The sequence below is a fragment of the Cladophialophora carrionii genome, assembly GCF_000365165.1.
Source record: "Cladophialophora carrionii CBS 160.54 unplaced genomic scaffold supercont1.1, whole genome shotgun sequence".
In the NCBI taxonomy this organism is placed as follows: Eukaryota; Fungi; Ascomycota; class Eurotiomycetes; order Chaetothyriales; family Herpotrichiellaceae; genus Cladophialophora; species Cladophialophora carrionii.
Window position 1 is genome coordinate 1,152,061 of NW_008481816.1, and position 23,055 is coordinate 1,175,115.

Consider the following 23,055-nt stretch of genomic DNA (forward strand, 5'->3'; position numbering starts at 1 on the left):
TTCGTCCCAGGCCCTCATACGGTGTTGATTACCATGGTGCCCTTGTTCGTCTCGATTGGTGTCACCAACAACCACAAGATCGTCCTGAAGACGGCTCCGAGGCAAGATGGGTGACGACACTGCGGAGGTCCCAAAGAGCGGATATTTTTATAGGGGTGGAAATGCTGACCCATCAGATACAGACCTTCCGAATTATCGAGGGGGAGTAAATATCTCCATTACCACGGACCTTATCACCCTCACGAACTGCTATCATGCTTTTCGTGCCGTTATACACAAGGCTCGACTAATAATATTCGAGCTTGCACGTCGCCAAAGTCGCCAAAGTTGGTTTTCTCGATTGCGAGACTCACGATGTATTGCGCTTGGGGGAGATGCCCGAAAGCTCGACGAGCAGCTTGCGGACCTGCATGAGGGCATCGAAAGGCGCCTTTCGGTAGATGACCTAGTTGCTGGCCCACACTATGACCTCCTGGGCGATGTACCGATATCAATCCCGTTCAAGCGCCTGATTTACTCCCACGACCGCCTCAGCGAGATTGACAGTAAGTTTTGCTTGCGTTCCTGTTAGAGACTTTCTCTTAAGAACCTGAGCAGGGGACCTTAAAAGACACCTGCTTTCCCTAGAAAAGGGGTTCAGACAGAACGTGGTCGAGCCGTTAAAGCAGAATCTCATCCACCAGACGATCCCGGACTATTCAGCGTTGACTGTCGAAGCTCAAAAGGTTGCGACGGAGTTCGATCAGGCAGCCTATACTTATCGCTCCGCAGTGAATGAGATCGGGAAAGTTGTCATAGGTACTTATTTGCAGAGGCTCTTGACCTTACCAATATGCTAATACATGGCCAGGGTCAACCAGTTGGGGCGATGTGAAAAGAATTGCATCCGATATTGACGGTCTGATGAGGACGGCAAATGGTCTCGGCTGGGAACAGCACAATGATCAGGAATTCGAGGGTCTGAATCTCAGCAAAGTGTTTGACTCTGCCGAAGCTCCTCAGAAAATCATAGATTACCTTGAAGACAAGGTTCGCTCTCTCAGGCACGAGAACTCTCTTCCGCTGGAGACGCCCGAAACCAAAGATCGTCAAGCAGGCACGCGAACCCACTTCCGTCGGAACACCAGGAACCTAAGATCGTCGAGCGGGCGCCACGGTGAGGACGTTGAGGCCGTGGTTTGAGAAGACGAATCATTCATAACATCAATTCGAGTGGGATTCAGGCCTGACAGTACCGGTACTTCTATTAATGGGAGAGGGCCTGCAGGCAGTCAATGGCAGCTATTTTGTCATATTTGCCTTCGATCTGGTAGCAGGGGTTTGGCGTGAAGTAGCCATGATTCAAGAAAACAGCGACGGATTGTCCATCAGCTCGCCAAAAGTACCTGAGCAAAGGTGCTTGGGCGAGCTTGAGATTTTGCTTTCGAGCGAAGATGAAGATGATCCTCTGGTTTTATGCTCCACAGTAGCATTATGTCTTCCTGCACATTTGCTTATTGCTTCACCGTATAAATTTTGCACCGCGTTGCGAAACGCCAGAATGCCCGCCGCCGCGCTCAGACGGTGAGAAAGATTTAAACCCCCCTTCACGATGGAAACTGACCGGTATCCACCGCCGAAGCGACGCCGCACGTCAAGCGAAGACTCATCCTCGTCCCGCAAGTCCGCCGCCAATCCACGCACCCACCCTCCCTCCTCGCGCCATCAAGAATCCACGCGCCCAGCACGCGACATGAGCCGCGGGAGAAGCTACTCGACCTCAAGAAGCAGGAGTCCAGAGAACAGCCGCAATGATACAGCCCGCAGAGACAGATCACGAAGTCGCAGCCGAAGCCTCTCCCCGCGGAGAAGACGCCTGAGTAGAAGCCCGACAGGTAGCTCGACTTATGATTCCGCACCCGAACACCAACAGAGGTCGCGCCGGTCGAGATCAAGATCCCAATCACAATCACAATCACAATCACATTCGCGATCACGGTCAAGATCAAGGTCGAGATCAAGATTGAGATCAGACACATACTCGCCGCGGCAGTCCCGGACTCCATCTCCCTCGCACCTACACTCGCACTCACACTCCCGCCGACCTTCCGCTTCGCTGCTCCCTCCGCCGTCCTTGAAACCTAAAGCCCTGAAGTTCACGCCCCTCGTCACCCTCCCCCGCGCCCACGCCAGGGGTATAACATGCCTGAAATTCTCGCCCGACATGGCCCTCCTGGCGACCTCCTCGGCGGACAACACCATCAACATCTATTCCGTCCCTGCCAACCCCACGCCAGCATCATCACATTTCAAGCATATCCGCACCCTCCGCGCCCACCTGGCAGGCGTGAACGCCATAGCCTGGTCGCCCGTGGGGCCGCCGTATACGCTCGCCTCGGCGTCCGACGACAAATCGATCCTCCTGTGGTCGCCGCTCGGGTCGGATTTCCCGATCGCCCCGTCCCCACTGACCGGGCACAGTAACTACGTGTACTCGCTCTGCTTCAGCCCCAAGGGGAACATGCTCGTGACGGGGTCCTTCGACGAGGCCGTGTTCCTGTGGGACGTGCGCTCGGGCCGCGTGATGAGGAGTCTCCCCGCGCACTCGGACCCCGTCGGCGGCGTGGACTTTCTGCGCGACGGCACCATGGTCGCGTCGTGCGCCGGCGACGGTCTGATCCGCATCTGGGACGCCTCGACGGGCCAGTGTCTGCGCACGCTCGTCGACGAGGACCGCAAGGCCGTCACGAGCGTCAAGTTCTCGCCCAACGGCAAGTTCCTCGTCGCGTGGACATTGGACAATTGCGTCCGACTGTGGAACTACGTCGAGGGCCGCTGCGTCAAGACGTACCAGGCCCATGTCAATGCGCAGTACAGTCTCGGAGGCGCCGTCGGCAGCTATACACATGACTATGACGGTGGCGGTGGTGGTGGGGACAGACGACTCGAGGCCTTTGTGGCGAGCGGGAGTGAAGACGGCGATATCGTCGCCTGGGACGTCACCAGCAAGGACGTCCTCTGGCGAGAAAAGGCCGCGCACAGGGATGTCGTCTTGGGGATCGATTTCGGGAGGACCAAAGAAGGAAAAGGTCTGCTGGTCAGCGGTGGGAAGGACCGCGACGTCAAAATCTGGTTGCTCGAGGGCGACGAAGCGGACCGTGAATTCTTCTCCTCCGAGAACCAAGGTCAGCATCAAGGCGGCGGCGTCGATGTCGATGTCGATGTCGACATGGATATGGACATGGACATGGACATGGATGGCGTGGTCGAAGGTCCTACGGTCTATGGAAATGCCACGGGACCACTCAGGCGGGAGGCCGACGAGAACGCCATGCTCATCGACCGGCCTACCCCTGAGGTTAGCAGTAGCTAGTGATGGTGCTAGAGCTGGGAAGACGTCGCGCACGTGACGCGTTCGAGACGTGGAAAGACCAGAACGCGATCAAGTCTTCATCGTGCATAATCATCATTCGTAAGAGCTAACTAAGTTCATGGACGAGACTGATACTCTGTCTTCACCGCGCTAGTCACGGTGGTAACAATAGTGCCCCAGACCCGCGCGTGTCTTACGGGCCTTTTAATTCTCCTCCCTTGGCCAACTGAATCAATATCTCGATTTCCCATCCTGTCTCGTATCGCGATTGCCATGCCAGTTAAATGTGACAAAGACGTCCAGGTCACAAGGTTCCAAACCCTGCCGAATTCTCAATCGCCTTGGTGAGCTTCTCCTCCAAAATCTTCTTGTTCGAGTACTGCGGCAACAAAAGCCTACCATAGCAGGTACTAGAACTAGGCAGCCTCGTATCCTCCTCGCCGTTTTTCTGGACGATGAACGTGACACTCTTCATCCCATTCACGGGCACACGATCGCTCGCCGTCACAAACTCGAGTAGCTGTTTATGTTGTTCCGGCGACATGCTGCGAACCACGCTCCAGAAATCGAGTATGGTGGGATCAGTCGCCGTATAATCGTCGTAAGTGGCCGTGTGTTCAAGTTCGTCGATGTCGATATCGGCGTAGCCTTCGATCAGAACTTTGAGCGCTTCAGGCGTGAAGATTGAAAGGGCGGTGCGGTCGAGACAGGTGTAGAAGCCGCGGGCGAACGCCTCATATTGCGGTTCAACGGATTTGTGCGTGAGCCAGAGGATGTAATCCTTGACATATTGGGCGCGGTTCGCATTTGTGACGAGGGCCGCTTCTTCGACTTGTGGGGTCTCAAGCACATCACTGTCGATACTCTGAGGGGTTGAAATGCCCTTGAGCTCAATGGAGGAGGTTCGGCTGAGGATCGGAGCGGTCGGGATCGTAGGACTCAAGTTCGGCGACGTGTGAGATGGTGGCGTCAATGCCGAATCCAGTGGTATTTCAAAGGATGTAGATTTGGATTTCGCCTTGCCCCATTTACTTGTCCGCGGCGTTGTTGGTGGCCATGGGTCATCTCGACCAAACTTTTGCATGTCGACGGTGACGCTGCTGCCACAGAACTCGTAGCTGAACTCATAAGTCCTGGCAATCACGTCACCGACATCGCCATGGGACCATTCCAACATTGTCCTCAAGCCTCTCACCAGTTCAGGCCAGCCATCCGCGACATGTTCAAGTTTCTTGACCTTGAGCCCGAGGAGCTTGCGGTAGAAAGCGAGCGGCATGGTGATAGGAATTGTAATGCCGTTGTAGATAGCCAGGGACATCAATATGCCCAACGCTTCGAATCGGTAGAGCGGCTCCAGTGAACCTGGCTGAAACCAAGCCATCCTAGTGATGTTGTCAACCGTGAACATGCCATAGTCGGGTCGAAACGCCTCGGAAAAGACAAGTCTGAAGAATTCTTGCTGGACTCCACCATGGTCGAGGCCATCTTCACCCTCGTCCTTGCCGATACGCACCCGCAGAGGTCGCATTAACTCCTGCCGTTGACGACGCCAGATCTGATTGATGGCGTCATTCAAAATATCATCTCTCCGAATTGTAAGCACAAAGTATTTGGCCATATGAGGTCGGAGATGAGCCAACACCTCTTTCGCGCCGAAGATCGGGATTGCCGGCGTTGCCCAGATATACTGCCTTGTGTCATTGAAAACGACGATAGCATCCTCATGAGCCTTCTTCATAATTGCAATGTTCATTGCCCGGAAGTATTTCACCAGGACTTCAGGCCGGAAGAGAAAGGAGAAGGAGAGGAGATGCATTCGACGGTTGTCGGCTCGGAAAGATAGCCATTCCGAAGGCATAGACATGTCATCAAAGGCTTCCGCAATGAAGGGCATCCAGAAAAGACCGTGATGCAGTTCCAAGTCTTGCCTCTGGCGGTATATCTCTGCAAGCAGCTCCAGGGCACCACCTACAGGCCCACCTCGCTGAATGACGGCAGAGCGATCCCAATCCTTGAGCATTACGGTTCTCACCAGTTCGACGGCCACCGTGCCAATCCAGCTAGATCTAACGTCCTCTCCCATGGGAAGGAAGTTGCGGTCAAACCGGGCGACAAGGGATTCGACGATCGTTGATTGCTTCGACTTTGTCCCCTTTGAGGTCTTCAGCGTCTTTGCCCACTTGGCAATGGTCAGTCGATGGCTGATCGCATCCATCAAGCCTAAAAGCAGCCGATGTACCGACCAGTCCTCAGACACGTCAATAGCCTCGATCACTTCGCGCATGGTTACGAGGTTTTGCGGTCGCAAGGACCCCCGGAAAGACGCATGGGCAAGCCCAAGGTTTCTCTCGTCTCTGAAGCTGACAAAATCTTGCTTGTCCAACCAGCGAGCGGCTTTTGGCGACGCAGGTAATCTAGGGTTGAAAATGGTGGTGGCGAGAAACAGCAGTGCCACAAGACAGAGCTCGGTCACCTGGGGGTCTTCCAGGTGGATTACAGGCACATGATTTTCGAGCAGCGAAATGGGGCCCACGATGTCTGAGGGACGAGCGACGCAAGCATTTGCGTCGTCGAATGGTCGTTGGCTCTTCATCAATGCCTTCTCGCTACTGGCGCTGCACGAACGACGATGCTTTCCAGACTGCCAGCTCCGCAGCCACGAGGGCAGGGAATACGAGTGTTGCAGTGCTTCCAGAACGCTGGTCATGAGCAGGTCTCGTTCGTTGAAGGCTTCAAGAGTGGAGAGGCCGTACAATAGCGCTCGCATATCGCCCGGTGTTGTTGTAGCGATTGAATGCTTTGGCACGACAGAGGGGACGTGCTGGCCATTGCTACAACTTGCTTTGGTGGCCGAGTCACCCTTGTCTTGCGGTTTGTATGCGCCAGACCTGACACTCTCCTGAATATCTTTGACAGATTTACACAACCGTTCAGGATCGCTGAGACAGTATGCGAAGCTCTGTTTAATAAACGGGGTGAACCGCCCATGGTAGCCAGGATCTTCTTTTCGGTCCTTCGACAGCAGCCACGTCACGTTCTGCCATGTCAATGTCTTCAGAGAGTATGTAGGTTGCTGGTGGACTGCTGGTGCGTCCTGGTACTGATCGCTTGGCCCATTCGATACCGTCTCGGTGGTATATTCTTCGACTCTTGTGCCGTTATCTTGAATGCTATCAGCAGGAGTCTGCTCTTGATGGGTAGCACCATCCGCGGCTACTGGGTCATCTCCAGTACTGCTGCCAATCTTGACGGGCAACCAGTTGAGAATTCGCAGTGGTACTAGATCAAAGAGGGTCTGTGTAAAGGAAGCCAGATCCTTCGGCCTCGTGGGAGTTGAAGATGAGTGCGACAGCTGACGGGTAACATCCTCGCTTCTGGCGTGGTTCTTGTCCAGGCTGGGTCGTAAAACAGTTGTATTCAAGAGATTAGCAACCTCAGGAAGCCCTTCCGCAATGGAAGAATCCAGTCTGCGAATGCGCCTCCCTGCCTCGACCACACCATCTTGACTGTGTCTTCGTGCTCCATGGTCACTGACCGGTGGTTGCTTGGAAGAGTCTCTTGTGTGCTGCGTGAGGCTCGCCCGCTTCGGGTGATGGCCGTTCTCTTGTCTCTGCTGTGGCAGCTTCTCGTGACTGTTCCTCCTCTTCTTCGCATGTGCGGGATCCTCGTACCACGGCACGACAGGTTCATTTGGGCAGAGTCCTAATGATGTGTCCTTGCCACTTCGACCGTATTCATCCACCAACTGACACGCCAATGTTCTCGCGCTCAGTTCAGTGTATTTCCTCAACGGGGCAGTACTGTTTCTCTTCCGGTAGCTCAAGCAGGTCGGAGTCGCGCAGTTGACATTGCGGCAGCCGTACTGGATCTGGTTCGTGTAGCGGCGGATCAGTAAGCGAAGGCGGCGGTCGCGCTGGGCATGAGTATTGCTGTAGATGAGTTTGGGGTCTGTGACCGGGATGATATCGTCTAGGATGTAGTCTGGTGCATGGAAGCCCAAATCAGCGGTCTTCACCCGTGCCTGTTTGTCGAGGGCGTCTCTTGCTGAGTCGTCCATGCCCGCGGTTTTGGAGACATTTTTCCCATGATGCATGACAGATACCACCGGAGAGAATCGTAGAGTAATTAAGAGAATCTGTAAGTCTAATTGGAAAATGTTGGGAATGCTGGACAAGCCAAAGTTGTATTATGCGGAAGTAGAGATGAACGAGGCAGTCACTCGCATTTCATAGCCTCGTAGCCTTGTGGCTGTGCATTCACGTCTATACTACTCCGTACATTGACAAACATCAAAGGCTCAATGAGTTGAAGACTGTCTATGCATGTTCCGTTCATTGTCCATTTATTATATTACACCGTCAAGTCAAGCAGTCAAGCGTCAGTTCAGCGCCTGCCATCGAACCAACCACAATGAGGGCATCTGTTGGCCAACCGGGCACGTATCGACCATAGGTATGTCCACTTGATCAATTCATCTCACATCATGGAGCTTGCCCGCCTGACTGTCTGCGCCTGTAGCCCCGCTATGCATTTATGAGGAAGTCATTTGACAGCGAAGAGGCTTGCCATCCTCGCCGGATGAGAGTAGAGAACCGAGAAGCGAGCGCTGCCACGCAAAATTGGAATAACTGCTTCAAATAAAATGCGGAACTGTTGCCAATTCCACGAGTCACGCCGGTACCCGACCAGCTTCGGAGGGCGGTTGTGGAGGAGGCAGCTGGACAGTATTAGCATATCTGGTCGAGCACATTTCATACGGGCTTCACACTTACGTCGAGTCTCGTGTTCTCCGCCATCAGTCGCTGAATGCCAATACCAACACCCTCGATAACAGCAAGGAAGATGGCGCACATGATGGCACCATTTCTCGCCGCCTTGTAGCCTCCTCTTATTGCCAGCGAGCCTCCTGTCAGAAAGCCAGCGATGATGGAGTTGTAAGGATCTTCCTTCTTGCGGATGCCTTTGACCGCGCAGTCGTACGTGCTGAACATTCCTCCCCATACGCCGAAGTTGCCTCCTGTCACGGGCGCACGGGCTTTGATCGCTGTGATCATGCCTATCCGTCGTTCGCCGTATGGTGAGTTTCGGAATCCCTTAATGCCGTGCCATAATGTGCCTGGGCCACTGTCAGAGATATCTGTCAAGGGGAATGGCGACTCCGCATACCTCCTAATGCGCCCATACAGAACGCTCCGCCAAAATCTGAAAGCGCCACCCATGGACATGGATCTCGTGAGTGATCCATTGTGGAGATATCCGGAGCTTCAGGCCCTTGTAGTTGCTCTTCAAAAGGTTTGTCACTGCCGCGCTCGGAGGTAGCGCAGATCTAGCAGAGGTAATGGGACAATGGCATAGGGCGTCGACTCCGTTGGAATCGTACCGATGACCGAAGGCAACAGGGGCGGTGAAGTGGTGCACCAGTAAATGCAAAGGCGAATTCGAGGAGCAAGTTGACGGCTTTGCGATGCAAACGAGATGCAAGTGAAAGATCCAAAAGATTTCCGCGAAAGTTCGCCGCAGACTGTAGCTGGCCGCCTGCTCCACCGTACTATCTTCCAGCACAGTCACAAGTTTACCCGAGACTCTACGGAGGAACGCTCACACTGTTGCGACCAACACCCTGGTCGGGATGTAGACATGGAAAGCCATTACGGAGTACTCTCAGCCGGCTTCAATGCTCCGAACCCGAGTGATATCAATTCTATTGTGAATCCAGATGGAGACTTGTGAAATGTAGATTGAATCCGCTGTACTGCGTGTCCATCGTTTGGAGAAGGCTATAGTCGTGGACAGTAAGTCGACCAAGTCGACCCATATCCAGTATTATTGCTCTAATTACTATATCATCATGCCCTTCCAGTGTCCCGGTGAGCAGAAACCACCTTGTTGATGGCAGTAGAAATTGAGTCGCGTGACGCTCTTCCTCTCGCTGTCGCTCTCGCTCTCGTTGGAACCAGATCTATTGCATAACCACCGCCCATGCAACATGGTCTCAGCGACAACTCCGGCAAAGAGAGGACACGCCTTGTGTAAAACTCATGCAGAAACAAGTCCCGTCAGTCAAGCGCGATTGAACAGGCCGTCCAGCAAATTGTCCCAGAACCCCAAGTCATAGATGTTTTCCACCTGCGCAATGCTGGTCACCTTCTCCCATCGGTCATCCGGCACCTCTTCCTGCTTCTCCTCGAGGCCGTCCCTCTCATCCACATTCTTTCCAGGGATATTCCGCCTCCCGTCCCTACTGCCGTCCCGCCTGAGCTTCCTCCTCTTCGGCCTCTCCCCATCTCTCGTACGCACAAGCCACCACCGCGCCCTCACGCCGCGGGGCCACTTGACGTCCTCATCCCGAGGCTGCACATCCTCCGGCAGGGGCGGGAACGTCTCCCTCAGCGCCTGCATCTCCGCGCGGAAGACCACGCCGTCACGGATATCCTCCTTCCAATCGCTCCACTTGGACGACTCGTTGGTCGTCATCCCCGCCCAGATCAGGTACAGATGATACGCCAGGAAGCCGAACGCCAAGGGCACACACATGAGACTCAACATGACGACAGCCCCAATGCGCCACTCCACAGCGATGGCCCACGCCCAGGCATGCGCGTATTCGTTCCACGACAGACGCGTGCTCCACCGCTTGCTCGTGAGACTCCCCCGCGTGAGCGCAGGCGGGACCAGCCGGTCCTGAAGCCGCGCGTCCAGCAGCCCGTAGCCCAGATGGCTGCCGTAGACGAGGAGCGCGGCAATGCTCACCAGCAGGGCGTTGAACCACAGATAGTTGGCCCGTCCGACGCAGTTGTTGATCCAGATGCAGTGGTGGTCCTGCTTCTGCACGCACGCCTTGCAAATCGAGCAGTGCTTGCTGCGCGGGGGTTTGGCGAACCGGCACGTCGAGCAGAAGTACCCCGGGTGGAACAACGCAAAGTCATACGGATAAGCGAGCATGGCGGATCGGTGGTTCTGAGGCGTAATGTTCGAGTCCGTCGCGTTGCATAGGTACAGGAACCATAGCGGCGCAATGATCAGTGGGGGTAGTGCCGCAATCTGGGCAAACGAGAGCCGATCCCATGCTGCCGGAATGAACAAGATCTCGCCAATGAGTTGCAGTCCCACGAAGAAGATCTGTATCAGAGGGTCGCGTATGTCAGGAAAATGCCGGGCACACAGGGAAGGGGCAGCTGAGTTGGGCATACAAGCACAAGCGGGTGTTTCTCATTCATAAGATAGTCCCCCGTCCGGGCCAGACTGCGCGTGATGCGTCGGCCGGTAAGCCGTTCGTCAACCTGGCCCAGGGCATGGGGAATGTACACCCATAGCAGTCGATGTAGAAAGGCGATCGGCGTTCTCCTGAATCATCCGGTTAAAAAGAGCAAGTGACAAGAAGGTTTATTCGTGAGACGCCCGCTTACCGAAAGGCTGGCAGTCGGCCGAACAGCGCAACGAACACGATCAGCGAGATGCTGAGCACCACAATCGCGATGCTCCGTACGAGGCCCATGGTTGCATCTTGAGGTTATGGACTTAGAAGGCGAGGGAGGAGAAGTCAATCACAGTATCGTCGGTTGATCGCCGTCCATTTGCGAGCTGCTTACGGGCTAGTTGCGTGGTGGGGGCCCATTTGCTCGTCTACCGCAGACACCTAAAGTCTTCAACACTCGTTTTTCTGGGAGAAACTCTTTATGCACATCACGGCACCGTGCATGATGAGCCTGGTCAGCCCTGTCTACCGACCTTGACTTCCTCATGGATCGTGCGCTGCATGAAATCGTCTGCCCATCAGAATCAAAAGGGAGTCCAGATCCTCCGGTTTCAACACTCCGATCCAAGCCGCCGTCCTAATTCAACGCCTCCTGGCCGTCGCAGAACCAATCCAGCATGTGCGTACCACTGTGCCCCTGTACAGAATCATCTCTCCTGTTCGAAGATGCCCATTACCATTCCGTCCCTACATGATCATGCTCTTCGTCTTTCGATGCCTCTCTTCGCGAGCTGAAGACTTCACGGGACTGCTCGCCTGGCTGATGGCCCCGCTGGTGTGGTACGTCTCTGTTCGTTGATGGCCCGTTCGGGGACGTGGTGCCGATGCTTCAGCTTTGATCTTCTTTTCGCGCTTGAGAACCATCTCCGTCCAGCCTTTGATCGGGGCGGAGCCAGTCTGCACGCCCTTGCCCACCACTTGCGCGAGAGCTTGCATCCACTCCTCTTTGTTGGCAGTGGAATCAGCATAGAAGTCGATCACCTCTCCATTGCCGAAACGGATGCGGAAGCCCTCTTCGACAAACATGTAGCCTTCTTCCTCTTCAGCAAATCCACTCTTGCGACGACCACCACCTTTCGTGGAAGTCTCTCTCTGCATGAGGGCAGTCTTGTCATCGATCAAGCGAGTGGCTTTGGCGAGGTTGATGGTTGCGCGTGGCTGCAGAGTTGTCTCGTGGAAAGCCGTCAACTTGGTGCCCGCAAGCTTAAAGAAGCGTCTTCGCCAGTACTGCAATCGGTCAGCATGTCCTCCTCGCTCCATGGACCAGCTCAACTTACCGGACAATCTCCTCCCTGTTGACTCAAATATCCCTCGAACTCCTTGATATTGGCTTGTTGATGAAGACGATCCTCGGCCTCTCGGAGCGCACGGACAGCACCATTCAGACTTTTCGGCATCTCTTCATCCTTGGCCCCTTTCGGCTTTGGCACATACAGGAGTTGCAACTCCAGCTTGCCAATTTCATAGGGCGGACGGCGCTGGAGTTGTGGTACACTCTTCTTGCTTCGCGAGCTGCCAACATGGACTTCTTCAAGCGCCCACTCGTTGAAGCAGGTGATGTCGACATTGTAAGGTCGACCGTATGCGTGCTTCTCATGCTCACTCAATGCGACGTAGGCTCGGGCAAATGAACCGTCCTTCGCGACCAGACCTTGCACCAGCTCGTAGGCCGAAGGGGGGGTTACGGGTCTTCTAGCAGCCTGCGCTTCTTGCTGAGCCCTGGCCTCCGTTTCTTTCTTCTTCTTGGGCGAGCCAAACAACCTACCAAAAGCTCCTTGCTTTTTAGGCGAGGCAGGCGGCTTGGTAGGAGATTGTGGCCGTTCAATCTTCGGTTCCTCCAGCTTCATCTGCAAGGTGAGCTGGAATTCAAGGTCATTTAGCACAACCAGCTCAAACTCCTGGCCGATAGGGGCACTTCGACCAAGTTCGAGCCAGGCAGTTGTCACACAGTGCATGCCGTTGTCAAGCGTCAGGGCGAAATAGGTCCGTTCGTCTATGTGACTGTTAGCGCAGGCGCAATTCGGATATTGAGGATCGTCTTACGCTGCGGGAAAGGCATCTGCAGGTCCTTGACACCGACAACCTTGACAAACAGCCGACCGCGTTCAGCGCCTTCCTCCCACTCATCCTCTTCCCCAATCTCATCCTCAGCCACCGCATCAAGCATCTCTTGGACATTGCTGGGGAGCCCAGGCAAGGGTGGCACGGATCCTTCAACTGGCTTTCGCTTGCTCATGGTCTTTTCTCCTCCAACCCTGATGCTCTTTCGACGAGTTTTGCCATTCCATGGCTCAGCGGTCCAGGTTGGCTGACTCGTTTTGCGTGGTGAAGGCACGACGTGGTTGGCCTCCGTCGGTACACCCAGCAAACCGTCCTCAGTCACCATAGGGAGACCAGGTGACCTACACTCGTCCTGGGACACACGTTCCGATGCAATCACGATCTTGGTATTTTGTCGCATCAGGTAACCTCTCTGTCGGCAACGAGCTGGATTAGCAAATGAATCTCTATGGCCAGATGTAGTGGGGGGAATAGCAAGACTTGTGCCTGGTGGAGGACGTGCTCCACGGGGCTTGGGGAGAAAAGGGACATTTTCCATTGGGTTGGAAACTTTCCGTTCTTCCGCCTTGTGAAGCGGGAGCTCACTCGATGGGAAACGTCCATGGAAAGGGTAATAGAGGCGTTGCAAAGAGAGCTCAAACTCTACCTTCTGGGCTTCCACCACTCGGTCAAATTCCTTCTCCAGACCTAGGCCAAGGCCTTCGTCCAGGCTTCCATGGGGAATATCCAAGGGTATCAAACTGCTAATACGCTTCTTCTCCGCTGCGATGGCTAGAGCTTCGGAAGGCTTCTCGTCCGTTAGACAATCCTGAGGTGGTTCGGTGATCGCAGCCTCCGGTGTGTCTTCGATTTCGGCGGAAATAGGAGACACTGGCGAAGCTTCTCTCTCGTTGATCAAGACGGAACCGGTGTCGGAGGCCGCCGAGAGACTGCTAGATCGACCACTGTCGACTTCAGGGGCATCCACTTGCTGCTCCGGCTCGACATTCGCGCGGATGGGCAACTCATCGGATGCAGTGGAATGTCTCACCACAGAGTCAGGACTACCTGGCACTGCCTGCTCCGCTCTGAAGGTTGTTGGACTTCCAAATCGCTGCTTGGGCTGGTTATCAGGAGTGTACGAACGCTGGATCGATTGTCGTAATGCGGCGAGATCAGGCAATTCCGTTGTTGACTCCCGGCGGAGTAGCTGCTTGGGTTTCTCCTCCTCGTTGCTCAAGTATGGCGCAAGGCCAACGTCGAAACTGCTTGTCTCGCCGAAGTCCGCAAAGTCAGGCAATGAGACGCGCTGCGGAAGCGCAGATTTAGAAAGCACTTCTCGCGCTGGGCTCTGTGCCTTTGGTGTTTCTTGGCCCTCATCAGCGGCCGCAGAAGGAGCGAAGGAGGCAAGCGATGGCTGGGAGTACTGGCTGGTAAGGTCATCGTCATTGTTCGCGCTCACATCCGAATCTGAGACAACGCGGCGACCGTATGCGTCGGGAATGGAGTACAAATCTGTTTCTTCCGGCTCTTCCTCCTTGATGCGTGGTTGGGTGGGATCTTCCATTGAAGGAATGGGAATATCTGGGTCGAGAGATGCCAGGTCTCGCCCTTGAGGCACATCTGGGATGTCCTCGCTGCTGTCTCGACTGTCAGGGCCAATCTCGCCGCGAAGGCCTGCCAGTATCGAGTCTCTCGAGAGCTGCGGTGTGGAGTTCCTCGACTCGGAGAGCACCGGTACCGGCTCCAGGTCTGAGGTGGTTGAGTTGTCTGCACTGGTGCTACGAAGGGGGCTGGGTTCCTTGGAGCCCATACGCCTCATTCGGCGTTCTCTTTCCTGGTCTTGCAGGGCCATCAAGCGAATCCTATCCTCGGCTGAAAGAGATGTCGATACTCTCATATTCAGGATGTCAATTTTGGAGGTTGCCGCTGGCATCGGAGGCGTGGGAAGTGAACGTGAGGCGACGCTGATACGCTCGAATGCATTAGAAAGGCTATCACTCCTTGATTGAGCTTGAGCTCCGACCGTGGGAGGGAGAGGTGGTAGAGGGCGAGACTGGCCATTGGAATCGACTGAGCTTGCACTGGTTTGGTGAGGTCTATTGGAAGCAGTGCCAGGCTGAGCAGTTGGAGCAGGACTGCCATAGTCATCCTCGAAGACATCCTCCTCGTGTTGAGCAAGGTCGGTGTTTGCGGTGTCGGGGCTCATGAAGCGCCAGTCCTCAGGAAGCACAACCGGCGTCTTTTCTGTGTCTTCCAGAGACGCGTCGAAACTGTCATCATGGTCCATGGACGAGCCTCTGTCGAAACTAGCTTCCTCTTCCTCCTCGTCATCCTCGTCGGCAGAGTCGTAGCTGCCCTCGCGAGAACCAGACGCGATGGAAGATGGGGCAGGCGTGGTCATCTCATACTCATTTACCTGTGGAGGGGCTTGGTCGAAAGTGACGCTCTTCTGATGTCGGTGGAGGCCACGACCGACTGGCAGTTGTTTCTCGTGGACCTCCTCATCGTCCTCCCACACGCCTGTATTTGGGTCGAAACCATTGCGCCGGAACGCCGAACCAGTCTTGTTCGAAAGCGAAGACTTGGTGGGAGAAGGATTCATTCTGCTCGGCGACAAAGGCGTGACAGTACTAGCGCTGGACGTAGCATCCTCTTTAGGCTCTTTCACTGTCGGCTGCACTGGTGAGGCCGTGATAGCTGGTGCGAGGTTCTCCTTACGCCCTGAATCGGAAATGCGTACAGGTGATGATTGTCTGAGGAATTGCATGCTTTGTGGGCGGCCATCGAGGATTGAGGGACGTGAGGGATCATAGTGATGTCTCTGCTCGATCTCGAACATGCTGCTGTTCTTGACTCTCGAAGCTCTCTTGAGGTTCTCAATTGATGATCGCTTCTGCGGTGCATGGACCGGCGGGCTTTCGGTGGCGTCTCTGGCGGGCGAATTGGGATCTCGACCCTGCCAGAACAGACGTGGCGAAGTCGTAGAAAAGGGCGATGACGTTACTGGGGAGTTCTCGTTGCCAAAGAGTTTGCCCTGTTATCATGTCAACTTGGTCATGTCGTGTTGAAGTGGACGGCATGCGCACCTTTGCCTGTGGAAAACTCGGAGAGTTCCTCCGAACGGCCATGGGACTGAGCTCGGATAGAGGACGATTGGTCACTCGGGGCAGCTTGGACGGCGAGGTGCTTGTGCCATTGCCGCTGCCCTTCTGAATGCGCAGAGGAGGGACCTGAGAGAACAGTGAGAAGGGAGTCCAACATCAACGAAGCCACGTACCGCGGAGGCCATGACTGCTCGACAATGGCTTTGTGTATGTGGTAGACGTCGAGCTCAGACCATGGATGATTGACTGGATTGGTCGAGGATGGAATGAAGGGCTGATGAACAGTGCGTAGGGCGCAAGAATGGCGGATTATTGTCTGACCTGAGCCGAGCCTGGTGAGGCAGACCAGCTGCGGCGTGTTGGATTATCCGATTATGCACTCGGGTAGAGGAAGAAACGAACGTGTAGAAGGAATCGCTCGACCGCAATGAAGGCCACTCTTGAAGGAAAGAGCATGAGTAGTCATGCGCAAGATCTCGTTAAAGGATATGAATGGCGCAAGTGAAACTTGAGAGGGCCCCGCAGCTATCGGGCGCTTTACATGGGGACGAAAACAAAGCCAGCCGTTAACCGCGTTGGCCAGACAACAGCAACGGCGTCCAACCGAGACAACAGGGGACGCAGGAAGTGGGCCCTGCAGGGGGGTCCGGCTACAGTGGAACGCGACTACGCGCAGCGCAAGAAAAAAAGTTCCAGCCTGCACTCCGCGCTGTAGTGCGCCTGATCTTGTGTACATAATAGTGAACATCGTTGTACACCAAGCCAATGTCTTCGAGCGCGGCGATCTGTCCGGCATGCCGCTTCAGAGCGCTTCTCTCTACTCTACGTCCTGCCACCCGACAATGGCAGACTCAACGGACGATGGCTTTGGCCATGCGACAGAGGCGGAAGCCTTCGAGAATGACACTGACTCAAGATGTCGGCAGATCAGGGATGGAAAGGAAATCTGCGCGACGAGAAACACCCGGGCCTTTTGCCGGTATGAATCAGACTGTTGCAAGATTACCGCCACGACCGCCTCGAGCGATTCCCTCGCGTGCTAGAATGGCCATCAAGTCAAAGATTAGGGAGAGGACGACGGCGGTGAGATCGCCATCCAAGCCAACAGTGCGGACCATATCCAGTGGAGAAGAAGCTTCTGGGTCACTGCAATCGCCGGCTCCTAGAAAAGAGAAGAAGAAAGACAAGGACGAACGGCCGCTGTTCCACGCACTGAAGATGCAACAGACCCTAACACCTCTATCCTATGGCCAGCGGAACAAACTCAAGCTAGAGATGGAGAAGATCACATCATTCGAGGACTTGGGTCTGATGCCGTCAGTCGTCGACGCCATATACACACAAGTCTTGCCCCATCTGACCGAGTATACACCTACGGCCGTGCAAAAGCTGGCCATCCCAGCCCTCCTCAGCAAAAAGGGTGAATATCAGAAACAGAATAAAGTCGACGCAGAAGGCAAGGCTGTCCCGAACAGATACAAAACCTTTCTCCTCGCCGCAGAGACCGGGTCAGGGAAGACATTGGCCTATCTTCTGCCCGTCATCAACTCTGTCAAACAACAAGAAGAACTCGACCACAACGAGCAACTCGAGCGCGAAGCCCAGGAGACAAAGGACAAAGAAGAGCGAGACAGGAACACCGTCTTCGATTCGGATCCTCTGGAAGACGACTCACCACCACCCAATTCATCAATGGGCCGTCCCCGAGCATTGATCCTCCTCCCCTCCAGCGAATTGATCTCTCAGGTGACAAAGACCGTCAAGTCCATGTCGCACACGATCAAATACCGCTCTGCCGGCATCTCCTCTTCCAACACCCCAACTGTGATCCGCAACCGTCTCTTCAACCCGGCCGGCATCGACATCCTCGTCTCCTCTCCACACCTCATCGCCAGTATCGCGAAGAAGGAACCCAACATCCTCTCCCGGATCCAATATCTCGTCATGGACGAAGCCGACAGTCTCTTCGACCGCTCTTTCGCCGAAACAACCTGCGAGATCATCGATCGCGCGGCCCCGTCTCTGAAGCAACTCATCCTCTGTTCGGCAACCATCCCCAACAGTCTGGACAAATTCATCGACAAGCGCTTCCCCGACTGCAAACGCATCGTCACCCCAAAGTTACACACCATCCCGCGCCGCGTGCAACTCGGGGCCGTTGACATCGACCGTGCCCCCTACCGCGGTGACCGCGACCTCGCGTGCGCAGACGTGATCTGGACGTTGGGCAAAGCCGTGCACGAGGACCTCAACCCCAAAAACACGGTCAAACACATCCTAGTCTTCGTCAACGAGCGCGAAAAGGCTGAGCAAGTCGCCCAGTACCTGGTGACCAAGGGCATCGAAGCGGTGGCGCTGACTCGGGACACGACGGAACAGCGCCAAGCCGAGATCCTCTCATCTTTCACGTCGGTAGAGAAAGTCGACGGATCGTCCAAACCCGCGGGTGCGACGACGAGCAACCCGGCAAAGAAACTCTTTAGGGACTTTGTCCCCTTCGACCGGGCCACCACCCCAACCCCGTCCGGCTCGGGCAAAACAGAGGCAAGACCCACGCGTCATCTCCCCGACGTCAAGGTCCTCGTGACGACGGATCTCGGCTCCCGCGGGGTCGACACCCTCGCCGTCCGCCACGTCGTCCTGTACGACGTCCCGCACACGACCATTGACTTTGTCCACCGACTAGGCCGCATGGGGCGCATGAACCGTCGCGGACGGGGTATCGTGCTGATGGGCGGCAAGGATCGCAAGGACATTATCCGCGAGGTCAGGGACGCCATGTTCAGAGGCCAGGCTCTGATTTGAGCGGAGAGAGGAGGGAGGGGGGAGGAGACCGCCGAGCCGTGTGTATTACAATACCAGAGTACGATGTATTGGTTGACCGAGAGGTTTATTTGGCTCAGATGCGCGGAAGAGACTGAGACTCGTGGTCGTTACATACCTAGTCAGTCACTCGACCCAAATACGTATGTAAACTTCGCCTAGAGTCCGTGATCATTCACCCGACCTGGACTCAGATTCAGTCGGGGATGTGACTACTCACATGTCTCTACTCACATGTCTCTGCGTAGATGTATGTATGTATGTATATATGTATATTTAAATTACATGGAGTACAGACGAGACGGGGGTCTACTCCTAAAGTACGTATTCCATCAGTCGCTGTTTAACCTTCGAGCTGCAGCCTGGTCGTGCGTGTTTCTACCTTCTATACCCAAGTAAATACGCGGTACATACCTAAGTACACGGTACTGTACACACACCTGTGATGTGTGACATGTGACGTGCGATATTGTACGGGAGTTGGGACAATTGAATACTTATTACTTACCTAACTCCCATCGACATGACGAACCGACCTTGGGCATGCCTTGTGCTACATACACGTGTACGTATACGTGCACGCAGCTAGAGACAGATGCAAATATCGGTATAGACGTAGATCTCGGTATAAATATAGATATCGGTACTGTAGGTATAATGTAATGAGGTTGATGAAGTTATGGTTCAGCAAGGCTGCCGCTTCCCTGTACATGTTTACAGAGAAGTAATCTGGCGTTCTGATTGGTGGAGCTTTAGCGCAAGGCTACGCTTCTTTATCCTTCCTGTTTTGCCTTTTGCTTTCAATAGTTCATAGTGAGGACAGACAATACAATACACACCATTTAGCTAGCAGACATCGCACCGTTTACTTTGAGATGTAGTGTAGTTGAGTCATGAGTGTAAGAGGGTCAGTGCCTGCCGCCGTAGAGAGGCATACCCGTTGGCTATAAATGTCATGAACGGGGTTCAGACAGGTATATAAGCTTAGAGGTCAAAGTTCCAGGCATGAATTGCCAGGATTCTCAGTCTTTTTAGGCGATCCCTAGGAGCTGTGGACCTCTTCCTGACAATAAAGCCTCGCGCCAGTTTAATAGATATAGAGTAGATCTCGGTATAGGTATACTGTAGATATCGGAATAGACGCAGATATAGATATACGAGATATGCGAGATATCTCCCATAGACATCTGTACATGGCTACATACATAGCTGCACATACTGTGTATCCTATATCCCTGAGTGTGCTCAGCTCATGACCAATGCCATGCCATGCCATGCCATCCAATACGACCATACCAGCTTTAGATCGTAGCAAACTCTCGCTGGAATGGGCCTATCCATTCATCCATCAGTGGCGTGCCGCGTGTCGCGTGCCGTCAGCCACCGTCAGTATATACAAAGAGGCCAAGAGGAAATCCCAACAATAAATCCCAACGCAACGCAAAGCAACGTTTAGAAAAAGTTCACTTTTGCCGCCCGAGACCTGAACACACAAAGGTAGATGGGCGCGTAGATAGATAGGAAGATAGGTAGATAGGTGTGTAGATAGGTAGGTGCGCACATAGGTAGGTGTGTAGATAGGTAGGTGCGTACATAGGTAGGTGTGTAGATAGGTAGGAAGATAGGTAGATATTGTATGTGGCTCCGAGCTCGAGTGCGAGTCCGTGTCCGTTCGAGTCGCAATTTCTGTCGCTGTCACTGTCGCTGTACTCGTCCTAGACCCTCGTGACCGTGTCGTGTGCCTAACGTGACTCTGGAGTCGACCCTGATCCCGACCCCGGCAGGCGTCACATACCACACACACGTACCACACACACGCCACATAGCACATCGCACAGAGCATATAGCATAGATCATAAAGCACGTGTCAAAACAAACTGAAACAAAATCGCTCACGATAGCCGCCCGCCCGCCCATCCGTATATTCGCATAGCCATCCACTTGTTCGCATGGTCTGCTTGTTGAGTAGCAGCGACGTGGACTGAATGCCAGACAAGAACCAGGAAAAAAAGCCGACAATAACCAGGGAACGCCCAAATGACCTAGCATGCTTTTTGAGATTGACCTTTCCCTTCATGACCGCTCCGGTCCAGTTCTCGTCCTCCTCGGTGCGGGCGATGGCGACCTCAATGCCCGTAACTGCCTACAAAGCTGCTGCTTGGCCGCACGATGTCGATGGGCACGCTGCCCACCTGCACGGCGGGAATGATTCCAAGGCCCTGCTGCGCGACACTGGCCTTCTCGTTGACGAGGACCTCGTCCTCCATGTCGAGATCGAATGTCTCGACGGGGTTGCCGTCTCGGAGCCCCGGACTCGCGAGCTCTTCGTCGAGTTCGAAGAAGCCGACTCCACTGCCCCCATCATCTGCGCCGGCAAGACCGCCGGAGAAGCCTGTCTCGTCCGTAGAGGACGGGGTGGGGCTCGGTGACCCGGCTGGAGACAGGCGTGGCGATGAGCCCTGCAGGGCGGGCGAAGGCGACGGGCTCGGACTGGGACTTGCCAATGGTGAAGGGATAGGCGAGACGAAGCGGCCGTTTCTGCCCCGTCCTCGCGTTTTCTCCTTTTCGCCTAGTAGTCTGGGGCTCCCGTTATTTTGCTTGCCCGCGTCGCTGCCGTGATCACTCTGCATGCCTGGATCCCGATATTCCATCACGTCGTTCTTCTCCTCCATCTCCGGACTCGGTCCTTCCTCGTAACTACTACTTGGGTCTACGACCTTAAGATCTGCAAGCTGAAACATGACGTGCTTCCTTCGGCGGCCCCCTCCACTCGTAGTCCGCAAAGCACTGGGAAGGCTTGCACTGGGTAGTACTGGCGTCGACTTCGTCCGCTTGCTTGTGACAATCGTAGGGGAAACTTGTTGTGGAGGCAGTGACTGAGAGGACTCGAGCTTCTGTCTCTCGGCGTGCAGTTTACTGCTCGCATCGAGCTGGAGTCGTTTGGTCTCCTCTTCCGCAGAGTTCGGAATTTGAGGACTGCGCACCAAGGCGGTACGGTCGCGTGACTCGAGCAGGGGCAGATATGCCGGAGTGAAAACTCCTGCAAAGGGATCGGACCGATCCTTCGAGGGTGTGGGCGTCGACGTGGGCGTCGATTCCTTTTCGCCTTCTGAGAATGGTGGCGTTGTGGGCCGTGCATTTGGGTCGGTGGGAGAGCGAGACCTCGATCGCATCAAGAGATTTGGTGTGGGAGGGGTTCCTAGGGAATGCAACGGCGGCGTCGTCTCGCCCGTGATGTTCAACTTCTCTAATGACAGAGTAGGCCCGCTTAGTGGCGCTGGTTTCTTGACCTTGTCGACCATATATCCATCCCTTCTCGCCTTGGGCCCTGCCCTTCCGTTGGCAGCACCATTTTGCGCAGAGGCCAATAAATTCAGAACAGAGGTCGTCGCCGAGGGAGCCGAGGTGAATTGTTTGGTCGCCGGCGGCTCTGACAGGGGATGGCCGCCGATGCGGGTCCCTTTCCTCTTCACGCGGAGTTCTCTTTCAAATTCTCGAAACTCGCGCTCCTTTGCGGCCTTGAACCTGGCAATTTCCCCGTCGAGCTGCCTCCTCTTCTCGTCGAGCGCGTCGAGGATTTCCAGGTCAGAATCGCTGGTATTGTCAGGCGATGGGAGAGCGTTGGGTGGAATGCATTTGACATGGCCAAAATTCTGGGCCGTGTTCCTGTACATTTTGCCCGATCTGCCCTCTCTGGTGGCGTACCGTTCCGAGCGCTGGTGTTCCGCGACACGAGAGGAGCAGCGTCACCGGGGGAGGTAGATCTCGAAGGAATTCATGAATGCGAATCAGTCCGGCGCGGCATCGGTCACAGAAAGTCGCAGGAAAATCGAAGCAAACAATCCGTGCAATTTCGTCAATTCTGTCGTGTCCGGCGTGCGTGGACGTAAAGCTCGGAAACTCAGAAAGTGCGATGACGGAGGGGCGCCCGTCGAATTGACCGCGGCTTGGTGGCGGGCTCAAACGGGCACCGGGCGGATGGAGCTGGTGGCGAGGGAGATGAGTGCGAGATTCCGGAAGAATGGGCCGCGAGATCGCTGTTGAGGACGGTACTGGGTACACGAGATGAGAGTCGGTGTGGAAATGGTGCCCGCGACGAGGAGCTGCAATGGTCGGCGAGTGTAACACAGAAAGACCAGTGGGGATGTCGAGCCCTGCTGTCTCACAATATAAACCTGTGGCAGTGAGCGGAGGGTCCACGCGGACTGATTATCGGTGGTATCTACTGCAGACCGGCGGGCAGAGTCAAAGAGCCCAAAAGTGCCTTTTTGTTTAAATGTGCTCGACCACCGGGAAATAAGTCCCCCACTTGTTCCTTCGAGATGGAGAAGGAGGAGTGGATACGCCGAGGTGGGCAGGGTACGCCTCTCTGCCGGTAGTCTGCTCAAATTTGGGGGTGCAGGCGTCCGAGGATCAGAGGCGTGGGAGGTGTCGTGCAGAGTTTTCCACACGGAGCGGGAAGCGAGGACCTCTCATTC

General features: G+C 54.9%; 8 protein-coding genes across 8 annotated transcripts; 3 read left to right on the plus strand and 5 right to left on the minus strand.

Moving 5' to 3' along the window:
- Positions 1-106: 106 nt before the first annotated feature.
- G647_00419 (uncharacterized protein) lies at positions 107-1,182 on the plus strand (the record flags this gene model as incomplete). Its single annotated transcript, XM_008723822.1, has 3 exons — positions 107-545; positions 598-798; positions 851-1,182. 3 exons carry the CDS (start codon positions 107-109, stop codon positions 1,180-1,182), a joined length of 972 nt encoding a protein of 323 aa, XP_008722044.1.
- Positions 1,183-2,203: 1,021 nt separating this feature from the next.
- On the plus strand, positions 2,204-3,352 carry G647_00420 (uncharacterized protein; the record flags this gene model as incomplete). The annotated part of the gene is made up of 1 exon (XM_008723823.1): positions 2,204-3,352. One exon carries the CDS (start codon positions 2,204-2,206, stop codon positions 3,350-3,352), a length of 1,149 nt encoding a protein of 382 aa, XP_008722045.1.
- Positions 3,353-3,656: 304 nt separating this feature from the next.
- On the minus strand, positions 3,657-7,445 carry G647_00421 (uncharacterized protein; the record flags this gene model as incomplete). The annotated part of the gene is made up of 1 exon (XM_008723824.1): positions 3,657-7,445. The coding sequence occupies one exon, from the start codon at positions 7,443-7,445 to the stop codon at positions 3,657-3,659; it is 3,789 nt and encodes a 1,262-aa protein (XP_008722046.1).
- Positions 7,446-8,021: 576 nt separating this feature from the next.
- Positions 8,022-8,597, minus strand: G647_00422 (mitochondrial import inner membrane translocase subunit tim-17; the record flags this gene model as incomplete). Its single annotated transcript, XM_008723825.1, has 3 exons — positions 8,022-8,069; positions 8,125-8,468; positions 8,519-8,597. 3 exons carry the CDS (start codon positions 8,595-8,597, stop codon positions 8,022-8,024), a joined length of 471 nt encoding a protein of 156 aa, XP_008722047.1.
- An 815-nt stretch (positions 8,598-9,412) lies between these two features.
- Positions 9,413-10,847, minus strand: G647_00423 (uncharacterized protein; the record flags this gene model as incomplete). Its single annotated transcript, XM_008723826.1, has 3 exons — positions 9,413-10,471; positions 10,543-10,696; positions 10,759-10,847. 3 exons carry the CDS (start codon positions 10,845-10,847, stop codon positions 9,413-9,415), a joined length of 1,302 nt encoding a protein of 433 aa, XP_008722048.1.
- Positions 10,848-11,294: 447 nt separating this feature from the next.
- Positions 11,295-15,939, minus strand: G647_00424 (uncharacterized protein; the record flags this gene model as incomplete). The annotated part of the gene is made up of 5 exons (XM_008723827.1): positions 11,295-11,834; positions 11,885-12,600; positions 12,651-15,684; positions 15,737-15,880; positions 15,928-15,939. 5 exons carry the CDS (start codon positions 15,937-15,939, stop codon positions 11,295-11,297), a joined length of 4,446 nt encoding a protein of 1,481 aa, XP_008722049.1.
- Positions 15,940-16,615: 676 nt separating this feature from the next.
- G647_00425 (uncharacterized protein) lies at positions 16,616-18,559 on the plus strand (the record flags this gene model as incomplete). Its single annotated transcript, XM_008723828.1, has 1 exon — positions 16,616-18,559. The coding sequence occupies one exon, from the start codon at positions 16,616-16,618 to the stop codon at positions 18,557-18,559; it is 1,944 nt and encodes a 647-aa protein (XP_008722050.1).
- Positions 18,560-20,703: 2,144 nt separating this feature from the next.
- On the minus strand, positions 20,704-22,251 carry G647_00426 (uncharacterized protein; the record flags this gene model as incomplete). The annotated part of the gene is made up of 1 exon (XM_008723829.1): positions 20,704-22,251. The coding sequence occupies one exon, from the start codon at positions 22,249-22,251 to the stop codon at positions 20,704-20,706; it is 1,548 nt and encodes a 515-aa protein (XP_008722051.1).
- Between the last annotated feature and the right edge of the window lie 804 nt (positions 22,252-23,055).